This window comes from Podarcis muralis, chromosome 7, assembly GCF_964188315.1.
Source record: "Podarcis muralis chromosome 7, rPodMur119.hap1.1, whole genome shotgun sequence".
Classification (NCBI taxonomy): Eukaryota; Metazoa; Chordata; class Lepidosauria; order Squamata; family Lacertidae; genus Podarcis; species Podarcis muralis.
Window position 1 is genome coordinate 68188403 of NC_135661.1, and position 27265 is coordinate 68215667.

Here is a 27265-nt window from a genome sequence, read left to right on the forward strand (position 1 = left end):
TTGAGGTACTTTATCAAATGCTTTTTGAAACTCTAAGTATTGACTGGATCCCTTCTATTTATATGCTTTTGGACACTCTCAAAGAACAAAAAGGTTAGTGAGGCAGCACTGCAGAAGCCATGCTTCAGCAAGACTTCTTCTTTTGTATGCTTGGCAATTCCATCTTTAGCCATGCTTTCCACCACTTCCCCCAGAAAAACATCAAGCTAACTGGCTTGAAATTTCCCATATTTCCCTCTAATACCTTTTTTAAAATTGGTGTTACTCTGGCCTAACCAGTCCTCAGGCACAGACACTGATCCTAAGGACGACTGCTTTAAAAAGTTAACAAAATGACTCCACTCCACAAATATAAGCACACATACACAACTTACATAAAAAGCTGGGGTGGGGGTCATCAGGAATGGGGCTATCTGTGGAAGCCTCAGCATTATTTAGTTCTATGTGAATGCCATTAGAACTGGTTGGTACCCTAGCTGGTGGATGTTAGGGCTCTAGTAAAAAATAAAGCGGATGCACAGCAAATCTGAGGTCTCCCCAGAAAGTGGTTCTTCATGGTTTCAGAGAGAAGCCCTATCTGGAGATGCCAAGTGTTGAACCTGGCGCCCTTTTGCATGCAAAACCTTTGCTCCACTACCAAGTTACAGCTCTTTGCTCTCACACACTAAAAGTATGAACAAGTATGAGCAAGCTACGATTCCAAAGGATGACTGAGCTAGATGGAAATACTTGTCTTTATAATGTACAGTCAGATAATGCTTTTGAACAAACGGCCTAACGGAAAATGCATTTCTCTGTTAAAGGGAACACACTACTTAAGAAAAAGCAACTTTATCTTATGAGGTCACCCTGATCCCCATCCCTGGCTGAGGCCAGCATAGGTGGATGGGGAGGGAAAGTCAGCCTGTTTTGCTTTAAACACACAACCCACTCTACGGCTAAGTGCTCCATTTGATGTTCAAATTGAATTCTGAAAAACCACAAATAGCATCTGCTACCAGCAGCAATACAAAGCAAGTCTAGAAGAGGCTACAAGGAGCAGAAGATTAAAGTCTCTTTTGCCTTAGATCCAAAAAAACTTCCATGTACTTGTGAGCCATGGCCACTGATATATCCCCCAGTCTCACTTCACGGGACCTATTTCACATGTCCTACCTGCCATTTCCGTTCCAGCAACCTTGGCAACTACCCTGCAGTGGAGGTTTCACCCGCAAGTCTGGCTACGAATAATTAAAAAAGATCTCTGCAGCAATTTCATTGCAAAAGAGCCAGCATGCGGCATATGCAGGGCTATCTCTGTGTTAACACGTACGAATTTTATTTGTGGGGGCTTATTCTATAATTTATAAGGTTGCACTCTTTGCTCAGTTATGATTCATAGATTTAAAAACCTTCCGAGTGACCAAAAAGTGTATTTGATAAATGGGTTTGTTTTTTTTTAAAAAAGAGCAGCATTTCTAAAAACTGCAAATAGCAAGGATCGTCTTAAGAAAAAAGGATCCTCCTTCCGCTCCAGCACAGAAGGTAATGAATGGTTCTTCAATGCACTCTCTAAAAACGAAGCGTGATTTTTTTCTATCGCTTTTTTCTTCCTTTATATGCAAACTGAATCTACTAGAACTCCGGTAAAAAAAAAATTTAATCATGCAACAGCTCTAAGTATATTTTGCTGTTGCAGCAACACCAACAAACAACTAGAATTTTTTCTCTGCCTTCCACCCCATCTCTCAATTTACGCACATGCCCATTAAACCTTTGCAATCCAGGAAACTCAAATTGCCCAATGTTAATTTCTGCACTTGTGTACTGCAACAGCAGAATATGCATACCACCCTGTTCATATGCAGGGATCTATCCTGAGTTTTGGAAGCCTTTTTAAAAATAAAAATCAGAGTCCAGTTCTCCATCATAATGGACAAAACAATATTCAAAATCTGCAGTATTGTCATGCACAACTTTTGTTTGTACAGTATATACTGTGCCTGCCTAAAGAGCAGCACGCCACACACATTCAAATCAAGGTCCATGTTTGCAAAGATGTGGGTATTTAGTGCCATACACAACTAAGTGATGTCATGTTCAGAATTTTGCAGACGTTGGGAGGACCACAAAGTATATGCAATAAAATGGAACACATACCGAAAAGGTATCCTTTCTAGAACATTAAGCAACTATACCTGGGGTATTCCAAAGCATCTGGAGGGTAACTGCCATTAGCCCCAGCTATCATGGCCATGTTGGTTGGGCTGATGGGAGTTGTCGTCCAAAATATCTGGAAAGCATCAGTTGGCAAAGGCTTGCCTAAAGCGAATGCCCTTTGCAAAACCACTAACGCAACAAGAAATTCAATGTCTTTTAGCCACAAGTGGCAGAGACATTTTGAGTGTTGTGAATTGCTTTAGCTGTTAAGAGTTTGAGATTCAAAGCTAATATGAATCTCCTCTTTGCATCTTTTATTAGGCCTTAAAAGGACAAACAATAAGAAGTGTTATATAGCTCTATGGTCTGGCAAGGCCATGATATCTACCTGCAGCAAAGTTGCTGCATTTATTCATTTATTAAATTTATATGCTGCCCTTCCTCGCAAAGGAGCCCAGGGTGGCAAGAAGGTCTGAGTTAGCGCTTGGTGGTGAAATAACTTTGTTCCTCCTCTGCTCCTGCAAACACTGCCGGGAAACAAATCAAGATTTGGTTTGTCCAAACCGAGGCTCATGGTATGTTTCACTTCAAAGAAACAATGAGCTTAATTTTGAGACTGACAAATACACAGAGGCAAAGCAAGGGGCAGCGTGTTAAAAATGAATGAGGTAAGTCAGAAGTATAGACCTTTGTTTGCCTCTGTATCCTTGTGAAGCACACCCAAAAACATGCAGTGCAAGATCAAAGGAAAATGGACAGGGCATTTTTTCCGTTCCTTTAATTTTGAAAACTGAACATCTAGGTGGCCACATTCTCTCCCACCACTCGCAGCCCTTCAATTGCAAGGTCTTATGTGGCAAGTGTCCCCTTTTATTCTAGTTCAATTACCCATTGTTAAGACCTGTTTATATAGCACTTTGAGCAGAATAGTCTACAACCTGTGGGTTCATTTCTGTTCAATTGCTATTGACTTGGTCAAATTTCTGCAAATTTTTACATGAACAGTCATGCATATATTGTTGGAAGGGTCTTTTAAACATGTCACCTGAGCCAATCGACTGCATAGAACAGAAGTCTGGGCTAATGAGAAGAGAGGAAATGTTGTTTGTCTAGACAAAAAGCTTACAGAGGTCACATTAGTACTAAGCACAAGCTCTCACATAATTTTACAGCCTCGGTCGTATTTGGCCTGAACTTTCATCATTATTTCTGTCGTATCATCTCAATCCTAATGAAGTCCCTTTGTCCTTCATCCCCTACTGAAACTTACTTAAACAGGTATTACTTAATCCTAGCATTGTTCTACTTGTCAATTTGGTCCAGCTGCAATATGCTGACAATGAACCTCAGCATTTCAGATAACACCTCAAACTTGGGATAGCTCCCCCCCCCACCCCCGGAAAACAAGAGTTTGCTTACGTAGGCAGGAATGCCCCATACCACCAAACAAATCATCCCCCAATATTAAAGAGACCACCACTGTGATGTAAAGCAGGTCTGCAATTACAAACACCTGGCCTGTAAAAGGAGACCTCATAAATGCTACTTGCTTTAGAGTAGGGATCACCTTTGGTGTTAAGATAATAGTCAGGCAGCAACTCCCTGAGAAGTGAATTCTTAAAATGAGAAAGACCAGAACTAGCCAATGAACTAGAGGCTGGAAAGCCTCACTGAAGTTCATCACACCCGCTTTTATTCCTCATATTGAAGCTTCTCATTGCTGTGCACAAGCGCTAAAGCAGTGGCCTATGGACTAAATACTAAGGGGCCAAAAAGTGATGCTCAACAGGATCTCACGTTTATTATTGAGAAGTGATTAATGGTGAAAGAAAGGCAGCGCCCATTCCTCATTGGCTTAACAAGAAAACTGAAGAAACATTCACTACACAGTTTACAATATTTTTCTTCCAAAATTAATGTTCCTGTAAACAAACAAGTTTTTACCACTGTTCTCAGCCTTCAAATCAAATCAAGCCAGACTTAATCTGTAATCCATATAATGCACAAGAACAGAACATTTCTTAGGACTCTTCGTATTTGACTTTGAGAGAAAATGAACCACCCCTCAGACACGACCTTGCCGACAGATTCCATTCAAATCTTCTAGGCATAAAAAATCAAATTCTTCATAAAATTCCTCTTCCAGTCCATGGAAAAAATGTTATTTATTCCACTTTCCATGGTAGATGTCCAAAAGAAAGTCACAACTCGGTGTTCCAAGTGCAAATGTCAAAAAAACCAGAGGGAAGAGAGGTTTAGAAGGCCAGGAAACCAGGGAAGCGGCAGGTTTAAAAATTAGAGAAAAAGGCATATGCCACTTGCGGACTTTAAAATCCGATCAACATAGTAAAAAGACAAAAAAACAAAGCGTATGCTCTGAAATCACAACCAAAGCCAAAAGAAAGGGGACAGTTTTCACCTCTACTCTACCTAGAAGGGTTTTTTTTGTTTTTGTTTTTAAGTCCTATGTCTCTTGTGAAATTCCAATACTTTTTTTAAAACTGTAAGTTTATAAGAGTTTGTATGAAGTCAATGAAACAAGTTCTAATTTTCTCTGGTGTAGTTTTTCGTCCTTTCTGAAAGATATCCATGTTGCAGCATGTCTGCTGCAGTCTCTGTGGAAGGGCTCAGCATTTTACTTGACACGGCCTTGACGTTCCTACAGGAGAGAGAGAGACAGAAAGGCGGCGGTTAGTGGCACAGCAGTTTTGTAAAACTTTTAATAGTATTATTTTCACTGCTGAATAGGTTAATGAGAGTCATTCTGTGGATATTCAGCTGAGCTGAGCTACCTCCTCATATTCCAAATATACCAGACAGCACCTGCTTTGTGTACATTTTAATCCCTAAAACATCTTTTGAAGCAAGCCAGTCTGTATCATGAAAAACATTCACTTGGGTCTGCATCCTCCTAGAGATCCCAGTATTTCTAACAATCAGCAAATTTTTGGACCTTAACTAGATCAGGGTAGGCACGTGGCTCCCTCTAGATGTTGTGGACCACAACTCCAGTCATCCCTGACCATTGATCATGCTGGCTGGTACTGATGGGAGTTCGTCATTCACAACACCTGGAGAGCACAATCTTGGCTACCCCAGAACCAGATAGTGGTAATTTCTGTTTCTTCTTCCTCTTTTACATTGTGAAAAAATTAGTAAACAAGTGGCAATGCAATAGTTGGTATAAAGTGTGCTATCGACACACCAGCTGAAAACTAAGCTACGGAGGCATAAAGCTCTCCAGAGGTGATGGCAACTGAAAACACAACACTCCCACTCAAAAGGTGTCAGGATAGAATTTAACTGCATTCCATTCCATTTATGTGAACAAACTATATGTAATCATACTGCACCTTCCATTTACCTGATCATTTTATAATTTAACCGCTAAAAGCAGAAAGTTAATGTGGTCTGAACCTATATATTGCAGGACACTCAGCATGCATCCCATCTAAAAGATGAAGGCTAGGCTGCTAACTAGCAGCACTTCAGGAAGAGTGAAAAGAAATCCCTTTACTATTCAGGCATGACTGATCCCTTCAGGCTACTGAGAACATCATGTCAGCTGGTTATCACATGTTTGATACCAAGGCAGGGGTGCCAACAGAGCAGACTCTGCTCCCATGTAAATCTAAAGGAATGCAGAGACAAGCTTTAAGTTACATACTAATGCAAAGCTCCTGAATGGAAATTGTACTGATGCTTTAAGTTTGTACTCCATCATAGAAGTTTGCCTGGGCACTTTGCTGAACTATGCTAGACTTTTGATAGGCCAGCCTATTCAATAGGCCATTACCTATCAACAGTTCAAATCCCCATTTTTTTCATTAACTTTCAAGATGGTCTTGGCAAAGTTGTAAGAAAAGAAAAGCTCTGCTGGGTCAAACTATAAGCCTATCTTATCCACCATGTCATTCCCTTTGTGGCCAACCAGATTACCATAGGGAAACCCCAATTGTCTCTTTTACTTCTCTGTCAAACAGGAATGTGAAAGACAGGACTATAATCTATGGGGAAAGGCAATTAATTCCACTTTCCCTTAAGGCTATTGATGAAACACAGGAACAACCCAATGCAGGAAAAAACAATCTAGGACTCCGCCCTCAACACTGTCAGAAGAGGATGACCAAAGAGGTAATGCTACAAGATGTTATCTATCACAGAGTAAGTAGAAGAGCAGACACAGGTTACATGGGAAGACCACCTGACTTGGGATAAAGTTGGAATTTTACTTATTGGCAAGAAAATTATTTCTCCAGAGCAAAAAGCAAATGTAAGGTAAAGCACATCCTTTCTGACCTCAATGGATCACAGCTGCAACTGAGTAAGATATCCTTCCATAATTTATCCAGTGTTGTCTTTTGTTTTGGCAATCATATCAGGTAGACTATTCCAGAATGTTTCCTTTAGAACATCCTGCATGTAGACATTCCTGATCTAATTCCATCCCACAACACCCTGCTGCATCCTTGCTCAACCTGGTGCCTTCCAGAAGTTTTGAACTCCAACTTTTATCAGCTCCAGCCAGCAGGTCAGGGATTATGGGAGTTGTGGTCCAAAATATCTGAAGAACACCAGGACACCAGAAAAAGACTGCTTTAGAGGGTATACAGTGTGGCGAAGATGCAACGCCTGGTTTTCAGACTAAAATAGTGTAATACTCTAGCTAGTTGCAAGTTAACATAATTTAGTTTGAGAGATTTGTGCCATAGTTTAGGAAATGTATGAAGGAGAATCATCAGGAAGCTTGGTTTAAATGATGTTAGCTTTTTTCACATTTAATATACTGGAAAATTTGTGGAAGGAGGTTAAAAACAATAATAACAGTAAGAGCCCAACAACATTCTTCCTTAATCTTGTTTCAGAGACAAGTGAAAATGTTTTATTTTACCAGGTGTTAGGGATTTTACTGAAAGTGTGTTTTTGTTTTAACCGCTTTATTAAAATTGTTCTGCAATTTTTTGCATTACATTTTTAAATTGTTTAATTCGTGGTAACCTAGTTTGGGACTGTGTTAAAACATGGTACAGAAAAGTGGTCCTATATAAATAGGTATCCAGAGTCTTCAAGGGAAACAACACTTTAGGTTGTATCCAAGTAAGTCCCACTCAGAGGAGACCCATTTAAATTAATGAAACTAAGCAAGTAATGTCCATTAACTTCAGTGGGTATACTTTGAGTAGGACAAGCACTGAACACAAGCCACTGGATTATTGCAACCTAGATGTAATCCAGAATTCAAGATCTGTGGCCAAGCTCTGCTTAGCTAGTTTAAGTCCTGGAGGTGATGCCCTCTACCGCTTGATTCCCACAACCATGTGTTTTCTACAAATTGCCCGTAGTTACTATAAACACCACAGCCAATCTGAAACTTCTATAATGCATTACCTATCTAACACAGCATTTCAATTACTATATAAGAATTTAGCTTCTGATATATTTATCACCATACAAATTATATAGATTTACCATAATTTGAATGAAGTCATCGTTGTACAGCACCTAGAAAGCAATTAATGCTATTAGCTTTCATTGCACTGATAATAGCCTTGAAAACAAATGCTTGGGGCAAATCATCTGTCATATTCCCAAACCTGATGCCTTATGCATATGAAAGTTCTCTCTTCTGGAAGAAGAACGTATGTACACTATCAATGCAAACAAAGCAATGGACTAGGGGCCCAACTAAGATGTTGTATGTAAATGTATGTAAAATTCTCGTCAGCCATCTTGTCCCAATAGTTACACTCTTCAGCTTGTTCTATGTAAAAATTCAACTATGCTTAGGTCACTGGAATCATGCTTTCACGTTGCATGTTTCTCCTCTCCTATGTTCCAATTCACTCCCCACTTCTGGCAAACCACGGTGTGTCAGCATATCCCAAACTGAACAAACTGATTTGTGCAACCTCTGTTTTGCCTCCAAACAAGAACTAGAACTATACTATGGTTACACAAAGCAGAGGTGCCCTCCTTCACTTTGAATCAGGAAATCTGAGTGTGCAAGAGGAATAGGGAACACGGGAACATGAGACACAGTCCCATCAGCCAAACCATGGTTTGCACATTGCTTAATAGCCAATGGCTTGTGTCCAAAACACATTTGCTCAAGCATCTAAGCAGAAGTGCTTTTCAAGACAGCCCTCAAGATTTCGTCAACTTCACCAACCCATGACATATGCTAAAGTGTTTGATGGGACAAACCCTCACAAGCAGCTTTGATTTGCCTTCAAAAGAAGTGCTTTCCACTTTTGCAAATACAGCTTTGTAAACAAGGGAATGCATTGTGAGCCAATGATATGGCAGTTATCATAATGTAGAATGGGGATGGGAAAAATCTGATAGCCGCATTCTTTCATAGATCTTTTCAGGGGCTGCATGCATGGCACAAGGAAGGAACTAGAGGCAAAAGGAGGCAGCACAGTGGATGTGACTTTTCTGCTTGTGTAGTAGGCTACATTATTGCCAAGGAAAAGTCAGAGGTTTTTATATGGCCACGTGTTTATCCCACATGCTCACCTCTACATCCACTGTCCAGGCAAGAAAGAGACATTATCAAAGTTCAACAACACATGCCAGCCAAAGACACTCTAGGAAGGCATGAAGCAGCACAAGTTGGGGAGGCGGGGCAGTGCAGGCTGCAGAGGGTAGTAGCCAAAGAGAAAGCATCAAGGGCCAACCAGAGAAGCCTGGAGGGCCACATTCAGTCCCTGGGCATGAGGCTTCCAACCCTGACTGAGTACATTACACCAAACTCCTAACTAAAATGGGAGTGGTGCTTCTTAACAAATCCTAGTAATATACCTTCAAAACGACCTTTCAGAAACAACAGAGTAAGGAAACTTTTTGCAACTTTATTTCAGGAAGCAAAAATGTGACAGATATGAGGTGCTATTTAGAGATACTTTTAAGAATTGGTAGCATTAATACACTTTGAAGTCCTATCAGAAGTTAGAATGAATAGTGTCTCACAAACTATTTCACAAACTGAGTTAAGGGGGGGGGGGGGGTAAGGAGAAAGACCTTTAAGGAACTGAAGGTTGCATCAATGTTGTGCCAATGGAGTTCCACTGGTGCAATAGCATTTTCCTTTTCTCTCCTTCACACATGCACCCCAAAAGCCTGCTCTGGAAGGTCCCCCAAATCTCCAGCACTGATTTTGAAGGTGAACAGGGGACTGGAAGGAACAGGAGAGGAAGAAGAGGTTCCATTGTGCCAACAGAGCACAAAATAGGTAAATGACATTTTCTGCATTTGTATTCTACTCAATGAACATGGATATAGGTTACTCTATTTTATCCTCACAAATAGCCTTCTGTGTTGGATTAGGGTAAGCCAAAATTACCCAGCTCCTATCAGCCCCAGCCAGCATGGGCAAATGTTCAGAGGCACTGGGAAATGGAGTGCAACATCTGGAGCACACCAGACAGTGGAAGGAAAAGCTGGGCTAAGAGAAAGCAACTGCCCCAAGGCCATCCAGTGAGTTTCAAGGCGGGTCTCCCCAGCAGCCTACTCTAACCACTGCCTCATGCTGGCTCTTCTAAGTTATTTTCATCTGTGAAATTCTGCACTGTGGCCATCCTGCTCGTATTTCACTTACTGTGTTTTTCTGTGTATTAGACAAGGTTTTTTGACTCAAAAATCATGTCAAAAAACTGGGGTCATCCAATACACAGATAGTGGCATGGGGGGGGGGGAGAATCGGCGCACCTGCTAGCCAGCCAGTTGGCGGGAGCGCAACTTCCGATGCCACAGTGAGCAGGAAACGATCCAGGTAGTGTTTCCTTAGCTGCGTGTGGGGGGGGGGACAGCACACCTGCCCACTGGCTGGCAGGAACGCAACTTCCCCTGATGCTGCTGTGCATGGGAAACATGGGGGGGAGAAGCTTGCAGCTGCATGGGGGGGGGGAGAAGCTCAACAACTTTGGGCCATCTCCCCTCATTTTCTTTAAATTGAGTTGCTAAAAATAGGGGAGGTCTGATACATGGGGACGTCTCATAGACTGAAAAATACAGTATCTTCACTCATTTTTAAAGAAATGTCTTAAAAACGATTTTCACAGGAACATAGGAAATTGCCTGATACTGAGTCAAACCACTGGTCCATCTATTTCAGCATTGTCTACCCTGACATGCAGTAGCTCTCCAGGATTTCAGACAGAAGACATTTCCAGACCTAACTGAAAATGCTGAACCTGTTGATGCTCTATCACTGAGCCTTTCCCCCATATGAAGGCATTCCTTCTCACTGCCCTTGCTCTCCCAATTACATGATCCAAAGCTGCTTTTTACTTTTAAAAAAAGTTCAAAAATGGTCCATTCATATCTTGCATCATGTCTCAGTTTGGAACTAGTCCTCTGTTAGCAACTTGCCAAAATTTACTTTCAATCCCAAGCCTGTAGAATTAGGTACACACAAAAAACAGAGAATATTCTAAGGGGATCCAGTAAGGAGATTGAGGCACTTGCTAGTGATATTACCCCAAGTGAAATTTAAGTAGTGGCAAAATCAGGAAAAGTAGTGAAGAACTTTCTGAACCCTAATGCTGTAAACCAGCCTTCATCACAGGATTACTGTCCAAACCATCCTGCTGCAAGAAGGAACAGCAAGTCTAGCTTGGCTATGGCTCTGACTCAAGGGCAAAGTTCAAGCCCCTTAAATCTAGTCCCAAATAGAGGCCAGAGCAACTGGCTTGAGGACTAAGAACAGCATTCAAATGACAGAGGTATAGGAGTGTCTTTAAACCACAAGCTCCCCTCTGACTCCACTTTTGTTACAATCAATCATCTCTTCTAAACACACTAGCTTTGGGAGCAGCACAAAAGGAAAAGGGAGCAAATCTGAACACTCTGAATCAGAGCAAAGCAAATTGTAAGTCACTGAACGCTCAACAACCAAGTTCCAAGTGCTCAGGTATAATATTTATAGAATGTGACTATTCAGTGATTTACATATCTGATATTTTTGGAGGAATGGAGCTCCCTTATGTGAAACATGGTCTCCACAGTCCATAGTTCCTCACTTAGCGGTCACCAGACCAGGGAATTTACAGTTTTTCTATACTTGCTTGAATAATAATTTCAGAATTCTTCATGGTTTGACATCCAGCATCAAGTTCTGAGCACTCATTTTTGTGGGGTTGGGGCTTTTTTTTTTTTTACTTATCCTGCTATTTTATTGATTATAACTATCAATAAGCATAGAACAGTGAAGGCTTTCTTCCTTAAGTATGAATGGGAGATAGGCCTCTTGAAAGGAGTATTCTTCAAATAACTCTTTAAGGAAGAAATGCTCACCTAAATAGCTGCTGAGGCTATCAGAGGTGTGCGATTCTCCAAGTGATTATCCCCACTCCTCTGGGCTTCTCACCCTCACAGTGTTTCTCTAACTTGGGTCTCCAGGTGTTGCTGGACTACAACGCCCATCATCCCTGACCACAACTTCTTGATGGGAGTTGTAGTCCAAAAACAGCTGAAGACCTAAGTTTGAGAAACATTGCTCTAAGATATGCAGAGAGAACTCAATACTTGCTGCGAGGCTTAGACTAATCCCTCAAATTAGCAAATCCATGCTTAATGAATCTCAGGCTTTTTGAGAGCTCAGAATCATTTTGGGGTTCTGTGAAGTACTAAAGGGTACTAGATGAGAGGCCAACATAGCACATACCAATTAGTGTACTGACACCACCATCTTTGGACAAATTATGATTATATGCAATGCTGAAATGGGCTATCAAATTGTTCTGAATCAAAAAGAGTTGCTGCAAATTGTCCAAAATTGGACCCAAGAATTGCCACCTAGAATGACTCATTCAATTTAAAGAAACATTCATTTGAATAGATTTCACCAAAGATCACATACTCACATTTTGAAACCCTAGTATTATAACACCTAACTCAATTTGGCTCTTTACTGTTGACTCTGGCTGGTCTGATTTACATTACTCAGGTGCCCCTCTGGACAGCCAAAAACAAAAAATCCCATTGCAGAATGCAAATCTTTAGGCAAATTCTTAAAGCTCTAAACAATATGTACAGTGTGTACTTTGCTTACATAGTCCAGAGCTCTAAACAAGATGAACAAATATTTTCTATCAACAATGGAGTACTGTGGCACATTAAAAACCAATTTCACTGAGATTTACTTCCAAGTAGGTCACTTAAGGCAGAGATGGCCAACTGGCAGCCGATGATCCTGATATTGCATGTGACCACAGTTCAGTAGTACAGAACATCCTTTGCATGCAGCAGGTCCTAGGCTCAATGTCTGGCATCTCCAGTTAAAGGATCATGTTGCAGGTTAGGTTATGGGGAAGACCATCTGCCTGAGACCCTGGAGAGCTGCAGGCGGAGTAGACAAATGTCCTAACTTGCAGCTTCCCAGGTTCCTATGATCCAATTTTATCCATCCTGAGAACATTTTCATAAGGATGTGGTAAAACATTAAGAGCTTCTCTCACCATGACTATTTTTTAATAGATGTTCCACTCATTACAGCTTTCTATTGGTTTTACATATGATGTATCAGATATGCAAGACTGCAAGGAACTCATAAAAATGTTTAGCACTTGCTGCCAGGTGGTGCTTTATTATAGAACCTGATCACTCATAAAGAAGTTGGTTGTGTAGCAAAATATACCTCTGCCACCCCAAACACTGCTTGGAACATCAAGTGGTTCATGAGAATACAAAAAACAGCTGCTCTTGCCTGGGTTTAAGACTGTACAGTCAAAACTTGGTTGTCGAACACAATCTGTTCCGTAAGCCTATTCAGCTTCTGAAACATTCGACAACTGAGGCACGGCTTCTGATTGGCTGCAAGAGCTTCTTGCACTCAAGCAGAAGCAGTGTTGGACGTTCAGCTTCCGAAAAACTTTGAAAACTGGAAGACTTACTTATGGGTTTTCAGCGTTTGGGAGCCAAAACATTCAACAACGGAGGAGTTTGGGAACAGAGGTTTGACTGTATCCCTACATTCTGACTGCTGCTAGGGTGCTACAGTTTCACAGAATACTGTTATAAATCTAAAGCCCCTTGAAAATACAAGTTTTCCCAATACTACCATGTCAAAGTAGCACTGGAGGAGTTACAGTATTAGGTGGATCCCCAACCAATGAAATTAACTGTAGCTTTAAAAAGTTACACATCAGGCAAATTGAAGTGTTGATCTTTCAAAGAGCAGGGATGGAGAATCTCTTACCATCTTCCTGCCAACTGTCAAGACAACAAGCTCTTTGAAAAACGACCTCTGTTACAAATGACAGTGGACCAATAAGCCTTATGCCACTTTACAGGTGCCTGGACAACTTAGATGGGGAAGTTGTTCTCCAGAAGCCAACAGAACAGGCTACAGAGGATGACATGCACCACTTCTGCTTAAAACCATTACTACATTCCATTAAAAGTAAAAGTCAGCTCCCACTTAAAGAATTTCTGCCTATTCATGGCTAGGGTCAGATTCTCATAACATGGAGGTCACATCCAAAACTGATATGCTAAACACTGAACTATTACAAACCAAACCACTTTTAATGTACTTCTCAGACGGTGGCAGTCTTATATAAAACAAATGTACAGACTTTTTTAAAAAAAATCACTTTACTTAGACAATACTAGGGACACAATAATACTGTTTTTACTTGTCCATTTGAGGGCCCACTGATCTAACTCCAAGGAGGAACAAAAGGCAACTCTTGGAGCTTTTAACTTAAAAGCATGCTTTTCCAGCAGCGTATCAGCTTTTAACATTGTCTGCATTGCTGTTAATACATAAGCTGAATTTTGACAAAAGTACTACAATTTTAAAAAGAAGTGCCTGAAACCATCAAGTACCCACTGGACTTGAAAGAATTAATATACTTGTACTACTCTGCCATTCTTCCTTCCTGCACCTTCTTTGAAGTTCTACAAACCATAAACATAAGCACCTCCAAGGTCTATTTTGCCCACTTAGTTTTGCTTCTTTGCTCATTGCGTTTTTACAACATAGGTGCCTCATAAGCCACTGTTGTAAAAATGATGGAGGTCGTATTTCAGTCTTTAAAAAAACAACACCCTTCAAGGTTCGCAAAGTAACCTGAGACCCATAGGTGGTTGTGCACATTAACCTTTCCCATGCAACATTTTTTAAAGAGAGTGTGCCCTATTATTACTCTTTCAATTTATTACCTGCCTTTCAGCATGAGGTCCTAGGGTAGGTTACAACCATTTCTTCATCATCAAGGCCAGAAAACCTGCACTTATGTATACCAAAAGGGGAAGCAAACACTTATGCTGGTTTACAGTGGCATACATTTGGAATTATGCTAGTCCATACATGCATCTGTTGAAGGGGAGTCTATCTTGTGAAGAGTTTAGGCCATAATAAATGTGTTAGTCTTTGAGATGTCACAGGATTTGTTTTAGTGTCAATGCTGTCATCCCATGTGTTTCTGATCCAGCAAAGGAGATAGGGAGGAAAATCTTTTATTTCCCCTTCAGTCCTCCAACCCAGGGTTGCAAGCAGAACAGCAGCACTGGATTTCATCCTTACTCTGTACCAGGAATTGGGCACCTGCAGCCCTCCAAATGTTGTTGGACTACCCATCAGCCCCAGCTGGCTCAGCCAATAGACAAAGATTATGAGAGCTGGAGTCCAACAACATCTGGAGGGCCAGAGATTCCCCATTCCTGATGTATATAAAGTATCTTTCAAAGACCTACATAAGAAAACTAATGCAACTGGCTTCCAATGCCCAACGGAGGTATGGACTTGTGTTCCTCAAAAGACAATCCTCATGTCATATGACATGGCTTTTTTGAAACAGTGAAGTTTCATAAGCAGTTTGATATGAAATAAGGGCCTCCTATTCAGAAGTCAAGTATTCCACCAGATGTCATCAATGCCTTGGACATGCCCAAAGTAGGTGTTTGGATCCTGCCCTATGTTTCTACTTCCCATTTATTAGCATCTTCTCACCAAGAAGCAACACATTCCTCAGCATATCTTTTAGAGATGTTGAGTTAATTTTATTGCTCGAGTCAAAAGACCATAGCTATAGGAATACAAACAAATTGCAAGTACAAAATGGGGAAATCATATTAAACGTTTTGGCCAAAAACAAAAATGCAGTCACAGTTTTCACTGAAGATCAACAATTTGATCTTCGTTAAAGTCACACGTGAATAAGACTGCAAGCACCCTCATATAGCCCTTTCACTGTGTGTCAGTGGAAAGAGGCCTATTTGAAGTTTGCTAACAGTATTTCAATATAATGTATTTGTATGCTACACAAGCTTCTCAATATATGTTTACACAGTAATGACACCCCCTTCAAACTCACTTATAAGGAGGAGGCCATGGTCAACTTTATCTCATATAATCACACCTAATTCCTCCCCTTTGTTTCTACTCTCTACCAAATCCTGGCAGTTTGGCAAGTTACCTTTTTCACATTTTCCTCCTCCTCCTGGCGTTTCTCATAGTGTGAGAAGTCATCAAAGATGGAAGTGGTGTGCTTGTAAGTAGCAATGATTTTCAGCACCTGCTTAGCCTTTTCCAGAGGAACCTCCTGAGTGTCCCTGGAGTTGGTCACTGGTTTATTCTCATTGTTCTCTAGGCGAATGTGCCGCAGTTGGCTGTTGGGAACGTCCTTCACAAAAATCCACCGGACATCAAAGCGTCCCTTCCATTTGTCCTGGGACCACACGCCTGCGCATGTGTTGTAGTCCACAGCAGATTTCATTTCTGCAACTCCGCAGAAATGACCACTGCCATTGACACTGAAAAGTAAGTAAACAGGACCTTTTCCATTCATGGAGCGGTAAGCAGCATCCAGTCTCTTATTACCATGCTCTGTACTGCACCAGATGTTATATTTAATGGAACGGTGGATATCATCCTCAGAGTAACTCTTGATAATGAAAACCCGACCATGTTTCGGGTTCCAGTCAAAATCCTTAGGGTTATAGTTGTTGATGGACCTCAACTTCTCCAAGACTGGGTGTGGCTCCGAAGGGGCAGAACCAGAAGTGGTCTGAGACTGTCCAACTGCACTACCATCCACTCCATTCTGGCCAAAACCATTGCCACGGTTACGAGGTGCAACCCAGCGGGCAGGCTGAGCTGCCTGTTGCTGCACTGGCAGCTGAGTTGGTTGGGGTGGTGGAGGTGGCAGGGGTTGTGGCTGTTGTCCAGCGGAAGGCTGCACAGCTGGAGGGCTGTTACTCATTTGCTGACCCATTGGTTGGGGAGATATTTGGGTTGGTGGTTGACCAATATTCTGAACTAAAGCCTGGGAAGCATTTTTTGTCACTGGCCCTTTGTTATCCCAAGTTCCAATATCCATGTTATGTTTTATGGGAGGTGGTGGAAGACTTGTCCCTGCAATGCCATTCTTGGTCTTCAACTTGGGTTGCTGTTTTGCAGGTTTGCTGGCAATATCAGCCCAGGATGCTGGCTTTGGGGGAGCAATGGTAGCTGGAGGCAAGCTATTAGAAGCTACAATATTGCTGGCAATAGACCCACTGCCAACAGCAGAGCCAACAACTTTTGGGACGTTGCTTGCTACATCAGTGCTGCCTAGCTTCAAAGCTGCCATCCCTTGGTCAATGGTATTCATGCCAGGTGCCTTATTCAGGGTCTCACTAGCAAAAGCAGACTGTCCATCAATCATGGCTCCACCCAATGAGCTTGGTGCATAAGCATAGTTGCTACTATATCCAGAACTTTGAGTTGATTGCCCCTGAGAACTGTTATTGCCCCAAGCTGAGAAGTCAATTCCACTTGGAAAAAAGTTAAAGCCATGCTGTCCAAGAAATGGTGTGCTGCCAAGGGCCCCTGGCTGTCCAAACATGGCATCTGGGAGAAAGTGAGGTTCTCCATTGCTTATCTGTCCATAAGATGTTAAGTAGGGCATTGGTGGATCACCCCCTGTAGACCAAGCAGCTTCACCCAAAGAGTAGGAGAATCCAATGGATGGACTGTAGTAATTCGGCATATAGGAATCAGACATTGCAGTGTACGCGTTGTTCTGGAAGAGAAAAGCAAGAACTGAACAGTTAAATGAATAGCACATTGCAGCATGAAACAGTATATGCTTTCCACAGACCTTTCCCCCACATTGTACTTTCGAGGCAAGCCTATTTACTGAAACCTGTGGCTAACACTGAACACTTTCGTCAAGTTGCTTTGAGACTTTTTATTGTACAGAGCAACTGACAAATGAAATAATAAAATTAAAAATAAGCTACTGTACTGGTTTTAAAGTATCAGTGAAAATTGGATCATTCTGCATTTTACCCTAAACCACAAAGATATTCCAAAATGTGCCCACTTGTCTAGCACATGTGGTGTTTGCACTTCTTACCTATATTGTGGGTTAGCAGGATATACACTAAGATCAACTGGTCATACTACCCATTTAAAGCATTCAATTGCTACTCTTCTCAGACCACTGTACTAAAAGTAATCACAATTAAGGCTAAGTAAATTGATGAGTGCAGCAGGCACCATTGATACAATCAAAGATTGTTGGCATATTGATACCAGTGAAGAACAGAAAGCAATTAACAGGTTTCAAATGATGACTATTACGTGGTTACCAGGCTGATAAAACTTAATACTTCCTTACAAAGGCACTTGGAGGTTTTATTACAATCAAAATTTATATATTTAACAAAATTTATACAAGTAAATACTTCAAACAAAAATGAAAAAGTGAAACTCTTTTTTTCTTTCTAAATAATTTGGTGCAGTTTAAACTTAATTGCATTTGGGCTCAGAAAACATTAGGATCCAAAGTGGCTCAAACATTTGAAAGTATCTGGTTGGTGCTTCACAAAGCACTAGCACATTAATGACTTTATCCCAAGACATTATCAAGATCAGTATATTTTACCACTGATAAAGAGTTCTGACCAGGTTGTATTTTAACTGTGTTCTTTCCACTTGATTGTGGGTTGAAAATTCACTACAATTTCAAATTTAAAAATCCAAATAAAGTTCAGAATAGTTTTTAATTATGTGTATATTATTTGAAGTTGTTAAGTTGTTTCTGGGGTTTATACCCAGAGTCTCTGCCAATAACTAAGAATTAACCTTACATTGCACCCCTTATAAGAAGGGATAATGCATTTTCTATGATCTACAAGTAAGTATAAGATTTAAAGAAATGTAGACAAAACCCACGCTCCAGTTAGTGGGCACATTTAGAGTTCCCCCTGTACAAGCCATAATAAGATGTGCACAGCTGTTGGACAGCACCCATGAATTTTTGTATGTCTCTTGATCTTCCATCAAGAAGCCCAAAGTAGTGAGGCAGACTAGGTTGAGATACTAATTAATTTGCCTAAAGCTTTATCTTGTTCTAGAATGCAAGATCATAGGTGAAAGTTATCTGATCATTCAGCTACAATATAAGTTGTCGACCCCACAGCAGCAGAAACATTCCTGCTTGATAAAGTGTTCTCATTTAAACATCTCTCAGCCCATGTTACTTGTTCAGCAGACCCACATAAGGTGAGAACAGCAACAAGCTATGAAAGGATAAAATCTTTGTCTCTGGACCTACAAGAATGAATAGCTTTGTATTTGACAAGTCTCAGATTTCAAAGCCATTTAAGCCAAGACCCTCTTCATGTATTTTGCTGTGTAGTCTGAGTAGATTATAAGACTGGGTACAGGATACCCAGCTCAAGGGAACCCCTTACAGTGTCACTCTACACCTGGGAGCCAGCCCAACACTCTGCAGGAACTGGTGAGTTGCCCAAAGGGCTTTTGGAGACCAGGGAGAAGCTCTCTGCAGGAAGCATAGGACAGATTCAACTAATGTAAGTAAAAACATTCAGATACCATGGGAAAAGGCCTATGGCTATGCTTCATAAGCCAACAGAGTTTCCAGAGGCTGCAGCAAGGATGCATCCCTTGTCAACAGTAAAGTAGTACCTGTAATTCATCCCCCTATCCACGAAAAACACAGACACCTTACAGAGGATGTGCCATGAATGCTGCAACTTATATTTATCGGCTTCAAATAGAATACAAGCTGTGATGGAGGGCGAGGGGATCATACACTTCTGAATGTGTGAGCAGAAACTTTGCAGGTGGTGGAAAGAACTGCCTGATTTATGCCAAGCAAGAAGACCACACCTGCTACAATTATTAATACCCGACTGCCTCTTTAGCACCATGTGCACAGCGGAAGAACATATGCAGTTCTGAACATACATCTTTGCACATTCAACCTTAAGGTTTCTAGAAATAGTCTTAAGTTATGAGCAGTTCAAAAAGTAAGTGGCACCTCCGCCTTGTGCAGCTGCATTGTATATCACTAAAGTGCAATCTTGCGCTCACAGCACTAACCTTTAGACTGGCATAGATTAGGTTGCAAAGGTACTATAGCACAGGTAGGAAACCTATGACCCTCCAGATTTTGTTCAGCTACAACAGCTTCCCAATCATGCTGGCTGGGGCTGACAGGAGTCCAATAGAATCTGGAGAGCCACAGGTCGCCCATACCTGTACTGTAAGCAAGAAAGTTCTCATTCATTCTCAATAATTCTGTGATGTATGCTCATCAATGGCCAATGCCATAATATCTGTACCATAACTGCTGCTACTAAAAGAATGAAAAGTTGGCAAATTCAACCTCTCTCTCTGCTTCAGCAACCTACACTGCATTTAAGTGTTGACTTAGACCCAAACATAACATTAAAGGCAAATCATGGCTGCCACGAACCCACAACTCCTTAATGCTTAAGGATAATGGCTTGTATCCAATGCTAGTACTACTCAGACTGGACCCATTGAAAATAATAACCATGATGAAGTTCAGTTTGTTAAATTTGGTGGGCCTGCTCTTAGTAAAGTTCAGCTGGACACAACTCAATACATATGGCATGATAATGTTCAGTTTACCCACTACAAAACTTTGTATCACAGGTGTGATGTGTGGCAGGAGTAGCAACTGATTATGTCATATCACTCCACATTGTTAAAGGTTTTTTTAAAATATCATCAAGAAGTGAGGCGGGGAGGGGCGGCAGACAACAAGCATGCCTGCTTCTTTTGAGAGCACTCATGGTGATTCCCATGTCCAGTTTGGGCTTCCCTACCCGCCAGTTTCAAATAGGAAATAACACAGTCACCGTAGAAGCAGGAAAACCAACTGTGGTTTCTTTCAGATAACTGAACTGATCAGAGTGAGAAAAGGAAGAATCTGACATGCTAAGAGAGTGAAAATTTGAAACTAAGGGTTGTATCCAACTAAGTTCAACTCAGAGAAGACCCATTGAAATTTGTGGACATAAGTTAGTTATGCACATTAACTTCAATGGGTCAATTTTGATTAGCACTAACTTTGGGTGCAGCCCTAAGCCCTTCAAAGGATGAACTTGTGACCTGCAAGTCTCTGTCATTAAATTGAAATATCAATTGCCAGCATGGCATCACATTAAATAATCATTGCAAAATGTTACTTCTGTAAGCTCTTTTGAGGCTATGCATTTGAGATGTACTCCAGGAACCAAACAGCTCCCCTAAGGACCAACTGCTTTAACAGTGTAAACATATCTCTCAAGCCTGCCAGAACTCTTCCTTTTAATGCCAGCAAATAAACAGGCATTAATGGCATAACTGAGCATACTGCTGCACACAAAAACCATGAATTTTTAAATCTTAATTGAAGTTAATCAAGAATATGTTCCACCACCACCTAAAGATTAAGGATGTAAACTGATAGCACTGGGCTCACTGTATGCTGGATGTGCTCCACTTCACAAAACACTGACAATGGTCCAGTTCACCCACACCCAAATTTATTGCAGAACCGGGGGCAGGGGGGTAGGCACATAAAACCCCCTCATAGATCTTGATCAGGGGTCAGCAACCTTTTTCAGCCGAATTCCTATGCCCCAGATGCATTTTAAATAAAAGCACACATTCTACTCATGTAGAAACACCAGGCAGGCCCACCAAATAACCCAGAGATGCATTTTAAATAAAAGGACACATACTACTCATGTAAAAACATGCTGACTCCTGCACCGTCCCTGGGCGAGATTGAGAAGGCGATTGAGCCGCATCCGGCCCACGGACCTTAGGTTGCCTACCCCTGATCTTGATAGTGAACTGTCATTGAACTGCCCCAAATGCAAAACTGACCACAATAATCACCCACTACTTAACAAAGTCTCTCTTGTTTACAGAAGACCTACTACTTAAGAAATTGAAGAGCTGAAGAGTACAAAGATGACATTCCATATCTACCAATGCAAACTTTCCAAGGCGAAGACTAAGGATTATAATGTAACAACCAAGGCCCAGTTAATGAAGTGATAAAACCAAGGTTCCCTACATCCAAAGACATAGTTATCTCAAGCCTACCAATATTAGGTTGACATCTACTTCACAAATAAAGCAATGCTTTAATTCGGAGTTTAAAAGTTAGCATCTAGGGGCTTCCTCTCATCTTGATTGACTTTTTGTTGGCATTGTCTACCAGTGGTGAGGGGTGCGATGATGGGAACCCAGGCAATTATCAAGGTAGAGGGGATCAGCATTAAGCAAAATCAAATGAGATTTAAGACTGTCCAGAACTCTGCTCTCCTTGAGAGCACCCTGGATAACTCCAGCCAGTTGTCACAGGCTGCCAAATAGATCCATTTTCCTATCTCTTTAGATGCATCCAGATGACTGTTTTCTGGGACTGCCACTCTAATGTTCAATCATGTACAGTAGGAAAACTGTTTTTGAGCCCCCAAATCTAATTATTTTTCACCATGGCACAAATAAGTAATTGCAACATACTGTGCTCTGGAAGAACAGATCACATGGTTTTGCTATCACTACTACAAGGCCTGTAAGATATTTACACAATTACTCAAAAATTTCCATTCATTCCTGGCAGGGAATTCCGGAAGCACTATGAACCACCCAGCTCCCTGTAAACTTCCAGGCATCACAGGATTCCACCCTCTACTATTTAACATGTATATATAACATAAGGCCACTAAGCAAGATCAAGTGAAGACCTGGCATGAGGTGTCATAAGTACGCTGGTAACACCCAGCTCTTTTCTTTTCATCCGACCAAGGTCCTGTAGTCAGTTTACTTGATATCCAGGGTAAGTGGGGAACGGGATGCAGACAAGCCAACTGGAGCTGAAGCCAATAAAAGTGAGGTAATGATGAGTAGCAGACCTTTGATTGCAGGAAAATAGGAACATCCAGCATGTATGGGGGGTGGTCTGCCCTGGGTTCCTCAGGTTTACATGCATGGAATGTTCTTATATCTATTCATACAGCTGTAGCTTCAGTGGCATGAACACTTTTCACAAAGTTATCAGCAGAAAAGGCAACTGCCCCTTCGTATCAATTCAGAATTGAAAGCCACCTGTTGTGCCTTTGCAACTTTGAATGCTTTTGCAATTTTTCTGAATGCTACTGCAATGTTTTTACCTGCCTACAGCTAGCCTTGACACATCAGTGATTGGGAACACATTAAAACATGATTCAAGAGGCAGTGGTCTTCTGGGAACAATTCAAGATACTCATGTATCCAGGATGCACTGAACAGCTTGAGGCTACTTTAATCCTGTCACAAACTCAAAGACTGACTAGATGTGCCTACGTGATCATGCTAAATGTCCACTAGAATACACTATGGCATGCGGCAATGTATTATTGGACAACGATGGAATTCTCTCCCAGCAGATCCCAGCCACAGTGTGAACCCAAACACCTTCCAGAAGTAGGGAGAATAACGGCTGTCTTTAAGTAGTCAAAATGAAACTGATATTAAGGTTTAGATCTCAACTAAATCAGAAGACTGAATCTAACTAAAGAACAAGCACCCCTCCTTTCACACACAAATAAACTGCTGGTGAAGATTAAAAAGGTAAGTGTTCTAAATGAAATCTCCTAGAACTAAGTCATCCTGTACTCTGATTTATTCTACAATTCTAAGCGCATTTACTTCAAAGCAAGTCCCAGTGAAATCAGTGGCACTTTTATAGTTTAGCTAATTGCAGAATTTCAAGCATAGAATTTAGGAAGTAAGTGTGCTGAGGATCGTGGCCTTGGTCCACGGAAGAGGCTTAAATGATTTATACAGATAAAAACAGAGACAGAAGTTTATATGTAGTCTACACTTCCTTTAGGAAGCTGAAATAAGTTTGGACCGGGACCCATGTTAAGGAGAACTGGGTGAGGGGTTGGGGGGATTATTTATTTAATGCTAGGTTTGCAACATTTATAAGCATTGTTCAGTTAACACTCAGTTGTTACCACGTGCTTCCAGCACAGTGCACTGCATATTTCCATATAAGTTACAAATGAGTATCTATATAGCATTGCCAGTTCAGTGAGCCGTTACTTAACTGTACAATGTCAAGCCCAAAAGGCATCCTGTAAGCTAGATAGCAGAAAAGGAAACAATTACTAATAATGCACCCCACCCATTAAACAAATAGGTACGTTTTCTATCACTCACCGGTCTGGCCTGAGGACTCAAATAAGGTTCAATATCATCATCATTTAATCCATCTTTCTGATGCACCGATCCATTTTGCACTAAAAACAAAAATGTATAACAAGCATTATTCAATACCAATATAGTTTATTCTATCTTGTCTAAAAGCAACACCCTGTGACCTAGAAAGTCTTGCCACCTGATCCCTATTCCTGCACATAGAAAATGAAATATGTCAATTTTCCTTCTGTTTCAATTTTGCCCCCTTCCACTGTAAAGGTTGGGGAACTAAAGGGCAAATTACTCCCTGTATATGCTGCCATTATCAAACACACAACTGAACTCTCTTTACACTGTTTACAGCTACATGAGCCACAAAAAGCATCTTTTAGCTTTACATTTAAACTTAGTGAAGGAGCAACTTCATTAACAGGAACTTTCCCCTTTGGGCAGCCCATCTCATATGGACAAGCATTTCAAAGTGAGGCAGGGAGAAACACAGGTACAGGCTTTGGCAGAATTCTGTTCTGCAACTGGAACCCATGAAATGACCCCCTTAACTTTTTTAACATTACAAACTATTCTCATTTATACGGCCTTTTAAAGCTTCTCCCCTTTACGTTCACCTTAAAAGAGCTGTAGAAACTTAATGAGTCCATTCCTTCTCCTTTAGCCTGAATATTCAGGCAAACCACCAATCTCGTTATTCACTGCCACCAGTTTTGCTTACAGGACCTCCTCCTGAAAAAGCTGTCAAAGGGCGCTTTTCTGTGCTGTTATCTTCATATTGCAATCCAAGGATAGCCAATGGGGCAGTTTCCAGATGTTGCTAGACTACAACTCCCATCATACCTGACCACTGCCCATGCATGCTGGGGATTGATGAGAATTAGGGTCCAACAACATCTGGACGGCACAATTACTACCCCAGCAGTAAGCCATACATTATCTTTTTATTTCAACTTTCTGTGTTTGTGTGTTGTTGTTTTTTGGTTTTGCTTTGAGGGTGGGTGAAGCCTAGAGAAAATGGGAATATGCAATACCCCCTCAGTCCACTAACATAAACTGGCTACTGCCACCTTTTAATGTGCACTGCACCCTCTTAACTATGACTCACTTCTGCAATTAGCTCAAAACGTTAATTTCCAAGCACCCAGCTCCTTGCTCTGCCGAATTAAAGAGCCCATTAAATACGTCACACTTTCCCTCTTAACCAGGGATAACTCATCACTCTCATCTCAATCAACTAATTTGGGATTCCCTTACACCACACACACACATATATAACTAGAACGAAGTTTTAAACCATAAGGCAATGATGACTTCCTCCAGTTTTTTCCCCCCAAGGGGGCATCATTGCTTACGGGAAAACACGCTGCATTCCTCCCTGCCACGTTCTGTTTCATTTTATTTCTCTAAAGTCACACGGATACGTATGTGTGTTGCCCATGCGGCAACCCACGCTACGGTTTCCTGGAGAGACGGCGGCACGGCAGGAACTCACCTGCACGCCTTTCAGGAAACAAGAGGTCCGATCGAAAAATGGGACGGGAGGCGTCCCTCCCTTATCCTCCATGAACGGAAAACGCGCCTCCTTTCCACCACCCACACTCCCCCCCACCCAAAAAAAAAGGAAGCCACCACCTCCCCGGCCACCCCTCATGGATCTCTCCCGGTCCCGCCTCGGCGGCTGGTCCCTCAACTCACCTTTGGTGCCTTGGCCCTTAGGTCTCTGCGGCGGCGGCGGCGGCGGCGCAGCGGCGAGGAGAAAAAGAGAGAGAAAGGGAAACATAAGGCGATGAGGCAAAAAGAGGAGGAACCCGAACCCCGAGTCCGACGGAGACGCGAAGGAAGGGAAGAGCCGGAGAGCAAAACCTAGGCCTCTCCGCCTGCCTCGGGGAGGCTTCGGCGGGAGGAAGGCCGGGCCCTGCTTGACGGCGGGGGTTCGTTTGAAACGGGAGCGACGCGAGGAGAGGAGGGAGGGCGCGCGGGGCCTCCTCGCTGCCCGTTTATGCTCCCCCCACCACAGCCGCCCGGTAGGCCCGAAGCCGGGGCCTTTCCCAGCGCTGCACCTCCAGCTCCCCGCCGCCGCCGCCGCCAGCCAGTTTCACCCCCCACCCCGGTTACCTGCTCCAAGAGGCTGCTGGCCGACATGGCTCCGTGCGGCGGCGTCTGGCGTCGGCCTCGTTGCGAGGTGAGCTGCGCCGGTGAGGCGAGGGGGGGCCCGGGGGGAAGCGAAGGGGCGGGGGCGGTAGTGGTGGCGGAGACCGCGGCGGCTTTGTCCGGGGAGCGAGGAGGAGGAGGAGGAGACACACCGCGCGGCTCGCTCTCGGCTTCCTGGCGGACTCTGACTGGCTCGCCCCGCCCGCGGCTCCGCCCGCTTCTCGCCTCGACGCTCTAGCCCCCGTCCCTCTACCACAACAACCCCCACTCTCTATGGTCCGCCCCCGCGCGCTCACGCATGCGCGCACTCGGCGAGAGTTAGGTGTCACGCGGTAAAGGGAGCGCGCGGTGAGAGACCGCGCTGGGGGGTGGGAGAGGGGAAGATGCGGGGGCAGAGAAAAGCATGATGGGTAAATGTGTTGAACCGCTCTGGGAAAGGGGTGGGGCGATGGAGGAGGAGGAGGGAGAGTTGTCACTAGCGCCCCCTTCCGGAAAGGCGCTGTAAGTTTTATAATATGTATAAAAATGCAGCCAAGGAAGACGGGGGAGGCTGTTAATTTATTGAAAGGGGGCCTATGCCTTTAACAACCTTGGCTGCTTTTTTATTATATTTTTAATGAAACACACACACGCACAGCCATGGGCATAGCCGGGGGGGGGGCAGTAAAAAAAATAGAAATACTTAACCAGTGGCGTAGCGTGGGGGGTGCAGGGGGGGCCGGCCGCACCGGGCGCAACATCTGGGGTTAGGGCAAATCCACGGGTTAGGGGGCGCAAATCCACGGGTTAGGGGGCGCAAATTACTTGCCTTACTGACAACCCACGCTACGCCACTGTACTTAACTAACTGACCAATCGGGTCAGTTCTGCCCCCCCCCCCCCGAACAAAAATCCTGGCTTTGCCCATGTATATCGCTTAAGGCCCTAGCACAGGGGTCTGCAACCTTTAAGACAAAAAGAGCCACTTGGACCCGTTTCCAAAGAAAACAACAACTGGGAGCCGCAAAACCATTGCGACATTTAAAACAAATATATCTCCGGAGCCGCGATCTGACAGCGGGCGGGAAGGTGACGTCGGGACGGTGCGTGACTAACGCACGCACCGCCCCCATGCGACGTCACAGCCAGTACAGCGCCCGCCACAGTGTGGAGTGTCGGGGCGCACAATGCGCCTCCTCCCCTCGCTAGTATCCGCCCCGGAGCCGCGGCAAAGGTGTAAAAGAGCCACATGCGGCTCCGGAGCCGCGGGTTGCAGACCCATGCCCTAGCAGATGCAAGTGGCATCGTGCACAGCAGTTTGCAACTGGAGCCTAGGCTTTTCTCCGGAATCATGGAATTGTAAAGTTGGAAAGGATGCCCCAAGGCTCATCTAGTCCATTCCCTACTCAGGAGAATAGTGAAGACTGCAGCAGAAATAATAAATGAAAAAAAGCCTGGCAAATAAAAACACACGCACACAACTTTAAGTCATGGGGGTGTTAGCAGGTTGATCTTCCTGGTGATAAGGCTCCTGCT

The 27265-nt window shown here is 42.8% G+C and overlaps 1 protein-coding gene across 3 annotated transcripts; it reads right to left on the reverse strand.

Annotated features, from left to right (window-relative positions):
- Nucleotides 1-3915: 3915 nt before the first annotated feature.
- On the reverse strand, nt 3916-25965 carry YTHDF2 (YTH N6-methyladenosine RNA binding protein F2). Of its 3 annotated transcripts, XM_028738644.2 has the most exons (7): nt 25715-25965; nt 25295-25319; nt 23609-23688; nt 22150-22278; nt 15564-17150; nt 7609-7641; nt 3916-4798 (listed from the first exon to the last, which is right to left on the reverse strand). In XM_028738644.2, the coding sequence occupies exons 1-7, from the start codon at nt 25739-25741 to the stop codon at nt 4775-4777; spliced, it is 1905 nt and encodes a 634-aa protein (XP_028594477.1). In that variant the 5' UTR covers nt 25742-25965; the 3' UTR covers nt 3916-4774. The 3 variants fall into 3 exon arrangements, with proteins under 3 accessions (XP_028594477.1, XP_028594479.1, XP_028594478.1); XM_028738646.2 differs by lacking the exon at nt 22150-22278; XM_028738645.2 differs by lacking the exon at nt 7609-7641 and having other exon boundaries at nt 25715-25962.
- Between the last annotated feature and the right edge of the window lie 1300 nt (nt 25966-27265).